At 45.1% G+C, this 19,424-nt stretch overlaps 1 protein-coding gene across 1 annotated transcript in view; it reads right to left on the reverse strand.

Moving 5' to 3' along the window:
- LOC138546965 (sterol carrier protein 2-like) overlaps positions 1-19,424 on the reverse strand; it is a 757,362-nt gene that overhangs the window by 603,986 nt on the left and 133,952 nt on the right. Inside the window, exon 5 of the mRNA XM_069642177.1 lies at positions 5,923-5,987. Coding sequence (XP_069498278.1) covers positions 5,923-5,987 — 65 coding nt within the window. The remainder of the gene's footprint in view (positions 1-5,922; positions 5,988-19,424) is intronic.

Raw genomic sequence — 19,424 nt, forward strand, 5'->3', positions numbered from 1 at the left:
CACAGGGCACAGCCGGGTTGCCAGACCGGGCAGCTTGTTGGATCTTTGGCCCGGGCAACACTGCATCGGCAGCCTGGGCCCTTTACTGAAGATGGGCCCTGTCCAGTCTACCTCCCAAGCCGAAAGCTGAGAGCCAGACTGGGTAGATTGCTCCAGGCAACCAGCCCTGGGACACAGTAAGTTAGCGGGGTCGCCCTGCCAACGCGCCTGGCACAAAAGTGTCTTCAGGCCGTGAGGGGCAGCGCAAGTCTTTTCTTTTCTTCTCTGTCCTCCATCCTCTCTTGCCCTCTCATCTTCTGTTCCAATGTTTTTTTCTTTTGAAAGTTCCCCTTAGAATTTTTACTCCCCTGACCAGTACATTCTTGGGCAGTGGAGGTTTATCCTTTTGTTTTCTTCTACATTCCATTCAGCCCACATGGGACTGGATGGACTAGTCCATACTGTAAGGAACTCATGGTGGCAACAGTAAAGACAGACACAAGTGCTCAAAGTTCAGAGGTGTTTACCAAACTGCATGAATGGGTGAGAAAAAACGCCCAATCTAAACCTAAAGCTGAGATGGGAGCAAACTACAACCATCAAATAATACGGCAGTCCTAGCAGCATCTTGTCAAATAAAAAGGGCCTATACTAAACAAAACTATTGCCAATCTTTACCACTAAGTTACAAAAGAGTGTGGGATAATGTTCACAAGAAAATAAAGAAGTGTTCACAACAATGATAAGTCAGGATGGTATGGCTGGGTCTCCCTTCCCCACATTTAAAGCATGTGACAAGGTGGAACTCCTAAGCACAGCACACTCCCGGGCCTCTCCAGCACGAGGTTCACAATTCCATTCAACGATATCGATTCACGTGCTTCATCAAGGAATCGGCACATGACCTTGCTCCCTTCATAACCACTTTCATCTCTTTCAATCCGGAATTGTTCCCAACAATCTGAAGGACGCATGGGTTATCCCCCTGCTAAAAGAACCGACAATAGACCCGGAGATACCCTCCAACTATAGACCCATCACCACGGTCCCATTGCTTCTAAAAATTCTAAATAGAGCAGCCTACCTACAGATGCAGAACTATCTAGAAACTAATAAATCCGGTTTTAGACCTAAGCACGGGACAGAAACGGCCCTCCTAGATCTTAAAACCCAAATTGAGGACCTAAAAGACAACGGCAGATTTGCACTCCTACTTCTTCTGGACCTCTCGGCAGCTTTCGATCTGGTCAATCACCAAATCCTCTGCCAGCATTTGAAATCAGCTGCCCTCTTTTCCGATAATGCCACTAATTGGATTAGCTCCTTCCTTGACAATAGATACATGAGAGTTTTCTCACCTACCTCTTCAGCGGACCCTACCCCAGTCCCCTGTGGAGTCCCACAAGGGTCTTGTGCATCTCCCACACTCTACAATGTATTCACCAAACCTCTATTTGACGTGCTTGACTATCTGGGTGTCACCTACACTAATTACGCTGACACCCAGATAGTCATCCCCATCACTGGTGACTACATTGTAGATTCCAAAGCACTGAATGACATCTACCAAATCATTCAAGCTTGGATGGCCCAACATGAGCTCTGTCTTAATGAGGACAAGACAGAGCTCCTGATCCTGGGCACTCAACAAAGACTCAATAAGCTGAACCCTTTGTTCAACTCTTTTAATATCGATGGTAATTCCATCAAAGTATCCAAAGATACCAAAACCTTGGGAATCTACCTGGACTCTACAGCATACTCCAACTCAGTCACTTAGATCCGCCCAAGCACACTGCCTCACGATCCCCAGATACAAGCGTCAGACAGCCGGAGGTGCTAGCTTCCTAGCTTCTACCTGGACTCTACACTCTCCTTAAACAGGCAGACGAACGCTATCGTCGCTGCTTCAGCCTACACATGCAAGCTGATCACAGCCTGCCACCCTTTCCTTTCCACGCAGAACTGTATCACCCTTGCCAGGACACTAGTTATGTCCAAACTTGATTATTGCAACGCACTTTATGAAGGCACTAACCAACGCAACCTCAACAAACTCCAGATCACCCAAAACAACGCTATTAGAGCGGCCCTAAACATTCCAAGATCTGCACACATTTCTGAAACTAGGAAGAGCCTACATTGGCTTTCAGTCACCCAAAGGATACCACTGAAATCCCTGTCCCTTACTTACAAATGCGTAAACAACCAGGCCCCATTCTATCTAGCCTCGCGATTCGCTCAGCATACTCCAACTCAGTCACTTAGATCCACCCAAGCACACTGCCTCACGATCCCCAGATACAAGCTTCAGACAGCCGGAAGTGCTAGCTTCCCAGTTTTGGCAGCCAAACTCTGGAACACACTGCCTCTTACCATTAGAACCTTACTCTCACTTAACTTATTCAAACATAAAGCGAAGCTCTGGATAGCCACTTCATCAGACCAACTGTCTCCACAGGCCATTTGATCGCTGCCACCTCAGTATGCCTTACTTTTATCTCCAGCCAACTTCCACTATTCTTGCATTCTATTGCCTCTGCTCTTGCAAATGACTGACTGTTACTATTAACCGTATCCTCGCCATTCATTTATGTACCACCTGAAGATATGCTTCATTGTAACTGTAACCATGCCACTCATTTATGTACTGTCTGAAGATATGCGCCCGGTTGTCCTCGGGCCTGGTGCGCTATACAAATAAATAAAATATCAAAAGCTACAGGGGCCAAGTTTATTTTCTACAAAGCCTCTTGCCTTAGTGGCCTGCCAGATCAAAACAACAAAAAAAAACAAAAAATTCCTTTGGTGGTCTTGCACCTTGAGCGATTGCTCTTCGCCGCTAGGATCTCCTTCCGCTGGGTTCAGATCCTCCTTGCAATGTGGACCTTCCTCCGTTGGGTTCACTACGGCCTTTCACTCTGCATTACAATACTCTCACGATGCAGGATTTACTTCCCTTAGCTTTTCCCTTGGCATCCCTCTGTCGGGTTCACATAGCCGTCTTTAATTTCTAACAGTTCATGATTTGCTTCATCTCATCAGAAAGCGTGGTTTCCCTTCTCCTAGCTTTCTCTTGGCAATGGGTCAGACTTTCGATTGTACAAGGGATTTGATGTGAGCCCTAGGGCCTAGAGCCTTCTGGTACTTGCAGTTTCAACACAAAACAAAAGGGGCCAGCAAGAGTCCTTCAAATGAGCACTCCTGCAGTGCCTGAACACTCTGCAGCTAGCCCTTCTCTGAGCTTTCCCAAAAAAGTTCAAACACACACAAGTTCTTTGTTCCCAAGTTCCTTGCATTCATATAATGTTGCCACTTGCAACCTTGGGCCCAACACAGTTTGGTTTGCTATCAGCTTCCTCCGACTCACCAGCTGTGTTGAACCGGTTGGGTTGTCTTGCTTCTAGAGCCAAGGACGGTACCACAGTAGCCCCGTCTGTGGTATCATTGCGGGAGGCCCCCGTGCACCGTTGATATCTGTTACTCCACACGCCAGTTGTGAATCCCGGTCTTATTTCCCTTTCGGAGGCTTTGCGAGTCTGAATTGAAAAGGGCAAGGGCAGTTCTCCCTTCGTCCCCCCTCCTAGTTTCGACGCCTTTCTCCTCAGTTTGAACTGCAGGTCCGGTGTAGCTGTCCCCTAGAGCATTCGGCCTTGCTCGTAGTGATATGATATCATATTTTATTTATATTGCACCCATACAAAAGTGTTTCATTGCGCGACGCGACAAGGCAAGGGAAGGGAAAAAACGGGGTGGGGACAACAATCTTACTAGGCCCAGTGACATTGAGAACGCGCAAGTGCAGGGGAGATGGAAGGGGGAAGTGCAAAGGACAGGGGAGAAGTGGAAAGTGCTGAACACGTGATCAAAACAAAAACAGTTAGTGCGGCCAGCAGGTGGCAAGGGCAAGAATAGGGCGCAGACAAAGGGTGTCAAGTGCAGGAAGGGGACTGTAGGGTTGCAGATACAGAGCCAAGAGCAAGGGCTGCCAGCAGGCAGTGCGGGTCTGCGGCTGGGTGGCCAGGGATCTGGGCCCGAAATCAGAGGGTAGCCAGGTAGCCAGGGCCGAAGCAGACAGATCAGCAGGGGAGAGGAAGAGCGAAGGCAGAAGCAAAGAGGAAGGTCTTGAGGTGCTTCCGGAACTGAAGATGGTTCTCCTCAAGTTTCAGAGCGGCAGGGAGGCTGTTCCAGAGGGAGGCCCCAGCCGAAGAAAGAGATCTACCCCCAACTCGTTGCTTGGAGAAGCAACTGACCCTAAGGGTGTTGGAGGAGCGAAGAGCTTGAGTGGTAAGGTATTTCCGAAGGTAGAGTTGAAGGCATTGCGGACCCAGGCCCCAGAAGGCCTTGTGGACAATGCAAAGGGTCTTGAACATAATCCTTGCAGCCACTGGGAGCCAATGAAGAGATTTCAGGGCTGGAGAGATACAATGCCTGGGCTTGAGGCCAAGGACAAGTCTCGCAGTCCTGTTCTGGATGAGTTGCAGAGGGCTGAGAGAAGTAGCAGACAGATTTAGAAAGAGGCTGTTGCAGTAGTTCAGCCTAGAGAGAACCAGAGCTCTAGAGGCAGTGAGCTTCTGGGGGAAGGAGAGTAAAGGAAGAATACCTCTGAGGAGGTCCAGTTGGTAGTTCGACTTCTTAGAGACGTCAGAGATGTGTGGATAAAAATAAAGTGTGGAGTCGAAGATGACCCTGAGGTTTTTGGCCTCACAAGTGGGAGCAGGGAGAGGGCAATGGGAGGCCGGCCAGAGAGTTGAGTGTGCTCTTGTGCTCCACCTTTTATCACTGTGGGGAATGTGAAGGGCCGTCAGGTGTGTGCGGTTATTGTCAATTGCCTGATCCGTGTGTTGGGACATGTCAGGTAAACGGATTTGGTGTTAGTCCGTTGTCTGTCACGGTGAAAGAAAGTGTTTGTGTTGAAAAGGGAACGGGATAGAGCTTCTAAATATCCTACAGGGTAGGATGGGGAAAAGGTGTTTCAAGGAAGGGGGTTCCGCATCTCGGTGTCCCGCCTCCACTCCCCGAAGACTGCTCATCGAGGAGATCCTCCCTCACTAGTCCACCCCAAGGAACTGGATCCAATAGCGATGGCCGTGTCCGGACTACCTGGATGACAGATCTCCGGGGACTAGCTGGTGAGACACCTTCAGGTTACTCACAATACACAAACACACACTACATAAAATAAAACACACACTATATAAAGTACTTTATTCACAACCCTGGTGTCTGTGTCTAGGTTTCCCTTGGGGGACAAGGATGTAGCCCCATTTAGCCAGGCCATTTGTGGGCCACGCATTACACTTCCTACCCCCCATCACCAAGGAGGGTGGAAAATCTTCCCTAACAATCATAAATATTATCATTATTTTTTTAAAGACTTGAGTGCTAACATTTCACACAGATCAACTGAAATTAAGTATTTTAAAGCAAAATCCCTCCACTGTGTAGAGAATGAGGGCAGTTATGCCCTGTAAAGAAGTACATACGCCCCTCCTTTCCTTTTTACTCAGCATTGCACATGGACAACTCATTGAGTATAGGGCAAATGAGTTTTAGGAGGTAGTCACAATGCCATGAACAAAAGCTGGAACACAGACTGTTTCACAGGACACACTTTTTGAAAACATAGCGCAAATGGTTACAGAAGAAAATGAAATATTCAAACACTTGTAAAACCCTGTTTCTAATTTGTGATTCAAAATTCATTAATAGACAAAGGCAATTTGTTATACTATTCTAGACTGATAATGATTGACAATTATTGCATAGATACTTTAAGAGGTGTGTATACTTTATTATTAACTCTTCAAGTTTCACGAAAAACCACAATGATGGTCCATTTCCACATAACAATCCAGCGATAAACTATGATGCTTGTAAAAGCATACAATTGTGTTTCAGTTCCAAAACAATAAGCATATACATTATTTGGAGTGTACCTACTTTAGGACTGAGAGAGCCTCGTTCCATCTTCTCGAAGCCAAGAGCTAGAGCACAATCAGCCAACCCTTAAAAAATAAAAAGAAGGGAATCAGTGTAACCAGAAATAAACAAAGAATCTATGAAAATATACTATCTGGTCAACGCTTGATTACCGAGAGTGTGTTGCCTTAAGCATACGTTTTTTTGCTGCAAGCAGTGTAAGGGTCTGATTCACAAAGAAGTTGCGAGGAATTTGATGCTGAGCGACAAACTTCTCATTTCTTGGCCAAGAGGGGACTCTTTTACAGAGTAAATGTGAACCCGAATGGAGAAGGAACTAACTAGTATCAACTCTTGATACCAAAGAAGTTCTGGAAGGCCATTTAGGAACCGGCCCACTTGACGGCAGGGCACCTGGGTCAAACGAATCTGTGGAACTTGCCGATTTACCACAAGACTTCACCCACTGATGTACCCAGAGCTCTACTGCAATATTGACCTAACATCGAGGTCCCCATCTACAGAATTGGTATTGATATTGTGGGACCCCTTTGAACTTTCAAAATCAGGAAAGGATATCCTGGTGATAATTTATTATGCAATCAGATATCCGGAAACCTTTCCGTTAAGAGGTAACACCACCAAGGCCATACTCCAAGTCTTTATAACATTCTTCACCTATGTGGGCTTTCTGGTAGAATTCCTTACAGATTATGGGAGAAACTTCATATCTACACTGATGCGGTACATGAAAGAACCGATTAACATCCATCATCCACCTCCAAATGGACGGCCTGGTAGAATGATGAACCCAGTACTTGAATCAAATATTCAAGATGCTGGTCAGAAACTGCAACAACCCAATACCATCAGCCCAATTTGCCATTCAGGAGATGCCTCAGTCTAGTTTCTGAGAACTATAACTGAGTAGGCCGAAATACCTGTGACGTTCTATACATCATGAGAGAAAACTGGAAAGGGCCAGCAAGCCGACTATCCGATGGCGCAACATACAACAGAGTATGTGAAGAAGGTACAGGGTCTCAGAAATGTAAAAGCCGCCCAGGCCAGAAAAGAAAAGGCCTATGACATAGATGACTAACTGAACATTCCAAGTTGGAGACAAGGTGGTGGTCTTACTACCCGCCACTCAAAACAAGTGACTGGCAACTGGAAAACCATTCCAATTTTTTTCTAGATAAATACGCTTAAAGGCCTGGGGGGACAGCAGAAGTCCAGAGCGCCTGACATTCTGTCAATAATACCTGGGAGAATACTCTACCAATCCAAGTTCACAGAGTTACCCTGCCTCCATGTCCGCCCACATCCAGTCATCAGAAACTAGCCAGATTGCTAGAGAGATACCCAGAATGTATTCTCTGCAAAGCCAGTTTGAGATGTGGTACACAATTTGCAAACAGCCACAGGCCAAGTCACCCATCCGAAGTAAGAGAATAGCTGAAGATGTTAGCACTGGGTGTTCCCACAGCAAATTGTCCTCATTGATCGTACTGTGCCGAAAACCAGATAAAACAGAGGTTTTGCATCGACTTCCGAAGACTCAATGAAATATCAAAATTCGACACCTACATAATGCCCTGGATCGATGTGCTGGTGGAAACACAAGTTGCAACATTCTACCAGTCAGAAATTCTTTCCTTGGGAAAGAAACTACTTTGTGGTAGAGTTGGGCAGAGCAAGAGCAGAAATTCTAAGAATTTTCATCAGACATATTACAGACAGTTACCCAGGAATTAATGGATACCACGTCTGACCAGGATACACCTTCTCTGGCTTTAAAGTACACAGAAAATATATGTGTACTCATAGATCAAGTTGCACCTTTAAAAGAGATGAAAATGTTTCTCAAAGATAATAACCAGAAATGGTATACGCCGCAACTGACCTCCCTAAAGCAATTGAAAAAAAAGGCAAAACAAGTGTGGCTGAAAGCCCAGCTATTAGTGGATAAAGAGAAATGGAAAGCTTTAGAAAAAAACTATAGATCACAAACTCTCAAAAAGAGGCTTCTATGACACCTGAATTTCGAACTCAACTTATGACATCAAAACGGTGTTTGAGTCAAATCATTAGAGAAACTGAAAGCCCAAATTCAACAATTCACCCCTCAAAATGATGATGTTAAGCGGTGCAAAAGGTTTTCTCAGCCAAAGTACATAAACACAATCCTTAGTCACGAGTGCAAGAAAAACAGATAAGGACGACAGTGAGATTCAGAAGTCACCTGTCAATTAAACACTCCGATCAATACACCATTTTCATTGGAACCTATTACGTCTGAATCTTTGATTAGAGTATTGAAGAAAATGCATCCGACTACTTGTCAAATGGACATTTTACCTTCAAAAATTGTTTTACAAAATGTGTAGATTTTTGCGCCATTTTTAACTCGTTTTATAAATGCTTCTTTTTTACATAATGAAGTGCTAGACTAGCTAAAAAGAGTTAGTCACGCCACTACTAAAAAATCCTAATTTAGACCCCACTATATTTTCTAATTACAGACCTAAAACTAATGCACAATTTCTGTTGAAGATAGTGGATAAGATTGCATCCACTCAATTCCAGAAATATGTTGAGAAAAAAAATGAATGTCCTATATCAGCGACAGTCAGGATTTAGGTCTGCACATGGGACCGAAACTGCCATGGTAGACTTATGGACCCAAATGTTGGATATTGTAGATGAAGGCAAAGCTGGTCTGTTGATGCTTTTAGATCTTTCAGCGGCGTTCGATCTTGTTGATTAACGATAAACTGCTAGAATGCATTCAGGAAAGTGGAATTTGTTCTTGTAACTCAGTTAAATGGTTTCGCTAATTTTTAAGCAACAGGAAATCTAAAATAATCTGGCAAAATACCTCCTACAATGTGGAACAGATCACATGTGGAGTGCCGCAGGGAGCCTGCTTATCTCTTTTTTTTTTTTTTTTTAAACGTATTTTGTAGAACCCTTTGTGACCTACTAGAGTCCACAGGAGTATATTTCACTAACTATTCTGATGATATTCAGCTTTTATTTAGACTTAGCAGAGACTATGAAAAAGACACAGAAATGATCTCATCCACTTACCAAAAAATGTTTACCTGGATGTTCAGAAAACCGAGCTTTTAATTTTTGCCTCCGATAAAGCAAGAGGAAAACTAGGAGTTGCCTACGAAAAATTGAATATTGATGAACATGTAATCCACACTGTCAGCAAAGTTAAAACATTGGGGGTAACAATTGAGGCATCATTCAAATCAGACGCTCAAGTTGCAGATCTGACAAAGAACAGACACTCCTACCTCAGGCTTATACGCTTGATAAACCCTTTGTCTCTACAGCCAATTGTGCCACGCTAATTAGGGTTTTAGTTGCTAATTAGGGCTCTAGTTTTGTCGAGGCTAGACTACTGTAACGCACTCCTTGGAGGAACAAGTAAAGATATTATTAAAAGATTAAAAATCTGGCAAAATTATGCCATGAGAATAGTAAAAGGTGTGTCGAAGTCGGAACATATGTCGCAGCACAGAAGAGACCTTCACTGGCTCCCTGTGGAAGCTAGAATTGAGTTTAAGATTAATGTTCTAACCCACAAATGCCTGTTTCGAGATGCACCAAACTATCTCAAAGCACAGATTAAATTTCAAACTTCAGTTAGAAACACCAGATCTAAAGATACCCGTCACGCTCACCTGGTCTGCACGGGGGCGTACCTCGTGGCTGAAGGCTGCTGTCTGCACTGGTGTTGCACTGCTTCTAAGATGGTGCTTGCCCGCGCCTTCCCTTCGATCTCACCTCGGAAGACGTTTGCCTGCAACGTCGAACAAGATATTAGCCAACTGAATGGAGCCGGATTGGCTTCACCACTGTCCGATTTCCTTCTCTTCTTCTGGCTCACCTTGGGTTTTTAAAAAGGTGGGCTCTCCGTCCTGCACTCTCTAAGGGCGCGGTATGTACAGTCTTTCACCAAGATCAAGTTACTTCACTGATCCGATGGGTGTTGCTACTGATTTGGAAGAACCTGAATAAGCAGGTAAGTCTCTATACCAATGCCTTCTTGGAATAGATAAAGTCTCTGTCGCCCATGTTTTCTAATTAGCGTTTGTTCTTTTCTTTTAGGCGTATTGTCGAGCGGTTTCCGGATGACGGATTGACTCTCCTTCCAATGTTAAGCAGGTTTCTTGCAGGTGAGTATAGCGCTATGCGAGGCGCGCAGAATGTTCGAATAGCCTTTCTTGCTGTGCGTGACTAACCCGCTGTGTCTTTTCTATTCAGCAGGTGCGGTGCAGTTCCAGAAAGATGATGGAAGGACCGCTCGATGAAGTTCCTGGAAGATGCCGACCCAGATGAGGATGGATGCTCAGTAACTTCTTTTCTGCTTCTTCTCTGCAGATGCGGTGGTCCGGGAATAAGCAGAAAGCAGTGCCGGAATGTTCGATTACAGGTGAGGCTTTGTCACTTAATAACTCCTGTTCTTCTCTTTTCCATTCACAGGTGCCAATGAATAGAAAACTCTGGACGGGTGTGGCTGAAGAAGAGCTGAGCAGACACAGTGAGCGTTACGCTGCAGGAGTGCAGAATAACGCAAAGCGTGTTCTGTTTGCAGGGTGCGGTTTAAATAGCCTTGCAAGTAGTTCCAGGTAAATAGTCTCTTAACCGTATCCTGCCACTTCAGGTAAAGTAGTCCCACAGCCACACCCTGTACCGGAAGGCTCAGCCTCACTAAGCTGAGAATATAGTTCCATGAGTTCAACACCTACTATGAGCCTGGCGCCAGCGGCGCCAGGACTGAGTCCAGGAGATTCTTGGGTACTTCTTAGGGGCTTGATAAACCCTTACGGATGCCAGTGTCAAGGGTGCCCTCACCAGATTCAAGGGTGTGGGAGCATGCACCATGACAGCACTCCCCCATCACCCCCCCCCTCAAAGCCCCCCTAATGGTGGGTTCACCCATTGGTCCTGGTTTGTTTGGGTGATTGCAGTGGAACTTTCTTAGTAACCGTGGGGCATGCATGTGTTCACTAGGTTCCCACGATCTTTCATGTGGTCCGTATCCTTTCCAGTCTATTAAGTAAAATAGCTTTGATTTAGTGATTTTTGAGTCCAGGATCTCTTTGACCTCGAATTCAGGTTCTCTGTTGACTGTTTGGTTTCGGTGGTTTCAAAACTCGTGTCCCAGATTGCACCGGTTTTAAAAGTGAGACATGAAACGCAGGATGAATCTTCATGTGTGAGGGTAAGTTCAATTTCATAGCTACCGGATTGATTATGGCCTTAATGGTGTATGGACCTAAATATCTAGGATTGAAGGTACGAGTTCCTTTCACTGGTATGTGTTTTGATGACAACCAGACTTGATCCCCAACCTGATATCTTGGAGCTTCACTTCTATGTACGTCAGCCGATTTCTTGCATCTTTCCTTAGCTTGTTTTAGATGGTCTGTCGCTTGTTTAAAGGCTTGAGTGATGGTAGAATGCAAGCTTCCCACTGCGGGCATTTCCAGAACTTGAGGCGGGTCAAGATTTGAAGTTCGTGGGTGTAACCCATATATTGTATAGAAAGGACTCTGACCGGTTTGGAATGTAGGGAGTTGTTATAGGCATATTCGGTGATCCATAAAACATCTTTCCAGCTGCCTTCCGTTTGATGCAGCATACACCCGAGATATTGCTCCAAGGTCTGGTTGGTCCTCTCAGTCTGACCATCATTTTGGGGATGGTGACTGATGGAAAGTCTCACGTCAATTTGAGCTAATTCACAACATTACTTCCAGAAACGGGAGATAACTGGCTGCCTCGGTCTGACATCAGGATGGAAGGAAATCCGTGAATTCTGACTATCTGTTCCAGAAATTCTCTAGCCAGGATCAAAGCTGAAGGCAACCCATGGATGAAATGGGCCATTTTAGAGAACAAATCTACCACCACTAGAATTGTGTTGAATCTGTTATAAGGAGGAAGGTCTGTTATAAAATCAAGAGACAGGGTATGTCATGGTCTAGGTGGAATATCCAATGGTTGTAGCAGGCCAGGTGATTTCTTTTTTTTGGCTTTGTTTTGAGCACAAACTTCGTAGGATAATACAAACTGCTCGATGTCTTTACGCCATGTGGGACACCAAAAGTATCGTTTAATCTTGGCCTCAGTTTTAGCGATTCCAGGATGACCTTCTACTAATGATTTGTGGTAATTGGAGAAGACTTTTTCTTGAAGTTCCCTGCTGGGCAGATAGAGACGTCCTCGAAAATATGGTAACTGGTTTGAGATGGAGTGGTGCGCACTTCTGGTCGGCCACTCCTTAAGGGTGTTGGAATCAATGAGATGTGTGATTACTTCTTGGATGTCATCTAATGTTAGAGACATTGTAATGCCGAGAATCTTCTCTCCAGGAATGATGAGGACTGGGTCGGGGTTGGCGAATTCTTCGTCCATCCCTATACGGGACAATGCATCTGCCTTGCCATTTCAACAACCAGGTTGTTAAGTAATTACAAAATCAAATTCAGCAAAAAAATAATGCCCAGCGGAGTTGGCGAGAAGATTGTGCTTTCGCCACCTTCATGTATTGTAGATTGCGGGGGTCAGTGATTATTACTGTGATCGTGTGCCTTTCTCCCAAGAGATAATGCTGCCAGGCTTTGAAGGCTGCCTTGATGGCCAATAGTTCTTTGTCCGTAAAAGCATAATTCAACTCGGGAGCCGTACATTTTCGTGACCAAAAGGCTAACGGGTGGAGTTGACCAGTTTCGGGGTCTCTTTGCGAGAGAACCGCTCCCATTGCCAGGCTGGATGCATCCGTCTCCACCACGTACGGTAGATCTGGACGAGGGTGTTTCAGAATTGGGGCTGACATGAATTTTTGTTTTAACTCCAGGAAGGCTTTCTCAGCCTCTTCAGACCATAGGAAACTTTTGTTCTTGCGCAGCAAAGAGGTGATGGGATGCACTAGTTGCAAAAAACCTGGAATGAAACGACGATAGAAGTTCGTAAATACAAGCATGCTCTGAACTCCTTTAATTGAGGTTGGAGACGGCCAATTGAGAATGGCATCAACCTTTCGTGAGTCCATGCGCACACCATGAGGAGTTAGGACAAATCCAAGGAACTCGACCTCAGTCACATGGAAAAAACATTTTTCCAGTTTAGCAAATAGTCTGTGTTGTCGAAGTTTGTCCAAAACTGCACAGACATGTTTCACATGCTCTTGTTCTGAACGGGAGTATACCAGAATGTCTTCTATATATACCACGACACACACATCGATCAATTCCCGCAAAACGTCATTCATGAAATACTCGAACACCGCGGGGGCGTTGCAGAGGCCAAAAGGCATCACCTGGTATTCAAATAGCCCGTATTTGGTGCGGAAGGCGGTCTTCCATTCGTCCCCTTTCTTAATTCGTACCAGGTGGTATGCTCCGCGGAGGTCTAACTTGGTGTAAATCCGGGCATCTATAACTCAGAGGTAACGGGTAACGTTTTTTTATAGTGACTTGATTCAATGCGCGGTAATCGATGCAAGTCCTAAGGTCACCTTCCTTTTTAGGCACGAACAATAAGGGTGAGGCCGCCGGGGACTTGGACGGGCAAATGAAACCGTTAGCCAGGTACTGGTCTAGATACTTTTTTAAATGCTGGTTCTCAGGTTCTGTGAGTGCATAGATTCGACCACACAGAATCTGTGTGCCTGGTATAAGGTCGATCTGGCAGTCATAAGGTCTGTGGGGGGGCAGCGTGTTGGCTTGATCCTTCTGGAAAACATCCCGATAGTCTTGACATACTGGAGGTAGTTGGTTTGGTGGGCTCATGATTGCTGCCGCTCCTGTGACCAAAGGTTCTTTAGTTTGATAACAAGTTTGAGCACATTCAACTGAGAAGGTCAGCCTCTTTGCACGCCAGTCGATGCAAGGATTGTGTGATTCTAGCCATGGCATTCCCAAAATTATTTGAAATTGTGGAGCCTTGATTATATCAAACACGATAGCTTCCCGATGTCCGTCTTGCCCCACAGTGTCATCTCTGTCGTAGAGTGCGTTACTGGGCCTGAAGCGATTTCAGTTCTGTCGACAGTGGTGACTAAGTCTGTTGTTACCTTTTCGCAAAGGGGAAGCTTCATCCTTGGAGCCAATTCTTGATCCATATAATTTCCAATGGCTCCGCTAACGATATATGCTCTGACTGCATGCATTCGAGACGGCTGTTTGTGATTTATGAGGATCATGGGCAAAACTAGGTGCGAGGTCTGGGAGTCCTTTTCGCTCGACAAGTGGACCTCTACGCTTGTCGGGCGGAGAAGTTTTCCGGCTCAGACTCTGCCTCAACCTTGCCAGCAACTCCCACTGCCTTTTTGGGTGGTTTCACTGGGCACGCTCGGAGGAAATGGCTGGGTGACCCGCAATACAGGCACAACTGATGTTGTCTTCTCCTTCCCTTTCAGCCTTGGATAACGGGCCTCGCACTCCTCCAATTTGCATGGGTTCTGGAACGTCGGTGACCTTGAAAGTGTTTTCCTTTGGGCGCACATATACCCGAGAATCCATTCTAGCACGATCTGCCTTACGGTTCTGCAGTCTATGATCTAGCTGGACCACCAAGTCTATGTATTCTGCACAGTCTCTGTGTAGATTAACCACTTGAGCCAAAACGTCCTTTAACTCCCCTCTCAAGCCACGGTAAAACAGCGTTCTCTTGTCATCTGGCCAATCAGTTTCTACCATCAGTCTGTTAAAGGCTGCAAAGTAAGTTAGCAGATCCTGGTTGCCTTGACGCAAAGACAAAAGTTTGTTATCCAATGCCTGCACTTGGAAGTGCCGGGCAAACAGCTTCTCCATGTCCAGTTGGGACCTCTGGAAGTCTCGCAAGATGGGATCATCCCGATTGACCAGCGGTACCGACCAGTCTGCAGCACTGCCAGTGAGGTACGAAAGTACAAAGGCCACCTTAGATTGGTCGTTTGGAAAAGTTCCCGGCCTGCATAGGAAATGTAAACGGCACGGATTCATAAAAACCGCATACCTTTTCGGTTCTCCTGCAAATCGTTCTGGAGGTGCCAAAGGCTGGACCTGTCTGTTGGTTAGCCGTAGGCTGTAGATCGTTAGCAAGCCAACATTTATTGTTATGATGGCATTGAGGATATGCACATTTCCCTGTTGAGTAGATGAGTTTGAGGTGGATGGTGGTCTGGAATTCACTGAATATTCTGTGGAAGCTTATGAGGTCAGGTTCCCTAGTAGTGCAAATCAGGAGGATATCATAAATGTAGCAGGTATATCTTAGTGGTCTGTCATAGGTGGCATGGAAATCACCCTTTATTTGTGGTGCTATCCAAGTAGCCATGACAGTCCCCATCATTTGAAGAGAAGTCGTACCAATTGGGAAATGGCATGCTTTAATATGAATTCTATGCACTTGACTATATGGTCAGCAAGTGGGTTGTGATTGCTAAGTGCATTTTTACACGCCTCTCTGATATCCAAGTGAGGAACGTTCGTGAAGAGTATTTACACATCCATGGCTGCTAGTAATGAGCCTGTTGGAAGAAGGCCAATAGCATAACGGGTGTCCAGTAGATCAGTGGTGCCCTGGATGGATATAGCTGGGGGTTGCTCTTAAACTCTTGTAAGTGGCATCAAGATGTTCTGAAGCCATCGATAGATGTTTTCAGTTAGCGTGTCTGATCCAGAGATGACTATATGACATCCAGGGTGGTATTCTTTGTGCAGCTTGGGTGCATGTAGAATGTAACAGGTACAGGGTCATCTGGTACGAGGGTCATCTGGTACGAGGGCCATAATGGGTTCCTTAATGCGCTACAGAAGGGTCTTTACAAACCTATTGCTTTCGCTTTTGTATGGCTTGTTTGGATGTTTCTGCAGCTTTGTTTAATATCTTGTGTCAGAAAGTTGTCTTAGTCCTTCCTGCAAAGTCTCTGCTGTTCATCATGACAACATCTCCTCCTTTGTCTGCTGGTTTGAATATAATACTCTGTTGTCATGGGACTTATTTCACTCCTTTTTCTAAGTGTCAGGTAAAAAGACTGTTTCATGCCTTTATCCAGTATGCCTTTGTCCAGTATGGCAGATGTTGCGATAGGTCTGAAACTTGAAATGTATTGGTCCAGTCTTTGGTTGAATATAGCTTTGTGAAGTGCAGTTGGAAGATGCCTCTTCTCCCTGTTACTTTCCCAGTTGTTAACCATTCTATTGCTGACCTGACCAAAGTCTTATGATGTCAAAAAAATTATTCCTTCAGTCTGAATCGCCTGACGGCGCTTCGAGATCACTGCACAGTTCCGATTGATCAGTAAATTCAGAAAAGGCAGAATGTGAGCCCCTTGGAAAATACTGCATTTTCTGCCTCTGTTGTGCTATAATTTGAGAAATTGACAATGCGGCCTGTTGTTGAAGAGTGTATTTCTCTTGCAGTCATCTGCTGCCTGAGTATTACTCACTCCCGGTCAGAATGTTTCAAGCTTCTTCTTGTTGAAGAGTGTCTTTGTAGGTCTGTGTGTTCAGGTGTATATGCGAGTGTGTGTAGTTCCTCTTTGTCCAAGATAGTTCTGAAACATTCATGTGTCATCCATTGTGGTTGCAGCAGACTTGGATATTGTAGGTATAATCTTTCTGACATCCTGAGGTTTTGAACAACACTTTCCTCAGAGTAGACTTAGGACACCATGCCACCAGCACATGACTTTTCCACTGAAGAGGGGACAAACAAAGTGTACTTTTCACTCAATGTCAATGAGCTCTAAATGTAATCCAAAGAGTTTAAAGTGGTGGCATGGATCCATATACACTTATCCTACTTGTATTGCATACATTTTGTTGCGCTTCACGCCCAGTCTTCCTGGATCACCAGTATTGTTTCATAAATCTTGCTGTGCATTATTTTGCGTTATGTGATGTACACAGGCTGCACTCCACTGCCTCACGGTGGGTGAAGGAGTTTCTGTGAATTGCTTTAATGAACCTTAATCATGGCCCATTAGTCAGCAATTGTTCAGCTGCTGAAGTTTTTCCAAACAGTTATCAATGTACCCACTTTTGGGAGAGTTATTCAAGGTCACTAACTGAGGTAGGACTTGGAAAGGTCAACCTATGATTAGGAACTTACACCCCTACTTTATCACACCCATCTCTTAAGTAGTGCTGACCTAGCAGCAAGGCTAAACTAAGTAAACTGTTACGTAGTACAGTTAACACTTAGCAGACTTAAGAAAAAGACCCACACAGGTAAGTTATAAACATAACAATTTATTACAATGTAACACTAAGGAAGGAGTGGAAGGATAGATCAGGGGCAACACGTTTGTCTTGATAGCAAGACAACGCAGTGCAACACAGGTTTGAATCCCGATCCCACGCCTAGAAACCACTCAGTGGTATTAAGCGCGTTATAAAAGAACAATAGCAATCATAAGGCACATTTATTTAAGAGTAAGCAAAAATACTTTAGTACTTCTATACAACTCACTGTTAGGTAACCCACTATGGGTAACGCACTACTTTAGAATCCCAAGCAGTTATCTAAACAATAAATGCATTTACCAAAGCAGATAAAACAGATGTTAACACACATCAATTCATAGGCTCTAGAAGTATAAATCACCTAGCATCACATACTCAAACTTCAGAACTCCAGCCTTAACCTGTATCAAGTCTCTTGTTGTTGCTTAGATGACCCAAAAGATTTCTGAGGGGAGAGGCGAGTAGTCCAGGAGTATCCACTCAGCTAGTGCAGGACAAGTACTTAAGTTAGTTAGAGCAAACCCAATGGAGGTAGAGGGGTCAGGAGATATGAGATCTCAGGCCCCCAAATCCCTAGAACCGTCAAAGTGATTTCAGGTGAAAGTAGGTCACTAAGTAGTCGCAGTGCAGGGTCATCGAGTCACGGGTTCAAGGTTGTTCACTGCCAGTAAGCATTAGGTTCCAAGTGTATGGGGGACACCCAGGTTCGGTTCCACAATGAAGGAGAGACCCTCATGGAGATCTTCACAGATGCACGTCCTACACTGAATCCAGGGAGATTCAGGAGGCACTCAGCAACTCTGTGTGTGCTTCTCCTCCTCCACCTCATTGGGCTTACATTGGATGCAAAGTCCACTTTTCTTAGCGCTATCCGTGGTTGGCCCATGACGATGGTGTCTGGGTCAGTACTTCTGTGGGTCATCTCTGAACTCCAGTGGACATAGATACTCCTCCTTTTGCTGAAAGTTGACTTAAGTCAACATTTTGCATATTGCTTTTGCCCTACACCGCACAGCGGACTTCCAGTGTCCCATCAAAGCCTTGAGGACACCTGCAAAGAATTTCAGACATTTGGCCTGCCAGAAGTTCATGCAACGATGAACAGCTGGTTACGGGCCTTGCAGATGAAATGTAAAGCTGCACATTCTTACGACGAAACATAGTGGATGTACCTTAAGCAGGACAGATGACAGGTTGCTCCCAACAGTCTTGGGGAGTAAGGCACATTGCAGCATTCTTCCTAGTCAATTAGGAGACAAGGTGTGCAACATAGAGGTTTTGGCTAAGCCACTGCTGGTTTCTGCAGCAGTTCTCCGGCATCCCTCAGGCGTGTTCTTTCGGATCTCTTCAACTTCATTGGCAGACTTGGTTCCTGGGTTCAGCTGCTCTCGTCATTATCCAGGAAGGTTGTTGGAGATGACCCCCAGCCCTCCAATAAGGTCAATTTGCAACAGAAAAACTTGGAGGTGCCTGTCGAATAATGGAAATCCAGGACACAGAATCGGCCCAACAACATCCAAGCCCCTGGAAGAATATATATTGGTGGCAGACAAGCCCTTTCCGCACTTCCTGTCAGCACACACACACAAAGGAGAGCGCTCTCAAAAGTCTAGCAAGAGCAAGAAGACTGACAAGGTGCATGAAGAAAGAACACCCTCCTCCGCCTGGTAGGTAGAAAGAAGGCCAATATAGTACAGGCCATTTTGAACAGGACTTAAAACACGAGGGGATGCTATTTTGAGTAGAAGGTCCCCTTAAATGCATTATTGTGGTTCAAAACGCAGTCTGGGAAAATGCATCCAGAAAATAAGTAAAAAATTAAACAGCCACCAGTCTGTGCAGAGGAGGCCTGATCAAAACTGCTGCTTGGAACAAAGGGATGGGGTGGGGGCACTTACAAAGTGTCTGCCACCGCATCCATGGAAGATAGAGTGTGCTGCATACAGTAAAATACAAAGGTCATTAACAGAATATGGCCAATCCACTAGTGATGTGTGATATTTTCAGTCAGTCCTGGGTTTATATCCAACAGACTTCACATACAATGAGTACTTTAGAATACCATGCCAGCACCTAGCATATGGCAGGAATACCAGGGCATACCATGCCACTACCCAGGCTTGTCATATGGAAGGAATACATGAGCACCAGAGTAGTGGGTTTATCTGGCCATATGATGGCAAAGCCTGTTCTATGATCAAAGTGCCTACATGATAAAGATATAACAATATCTATTCCAAACTATGGGTATATTACCAGACCATAAGA

This window comes from Ambystoma mexicanum, chromosome 1q, assembly GCF_040938575.1.
Source record: "Ambystoma mexicanum isolate Mex_15411 chromosome 1q, UKY_AmexF1_1, whole genome shotgun sequence".
In the NCBI taxonomy this organism is placed as follows: Eukaryota; Metazoa; Chordata; class Amphibia; order Caudata; family Ambystomatidae; genus Ambystoma; species Ambystoma mexicanum.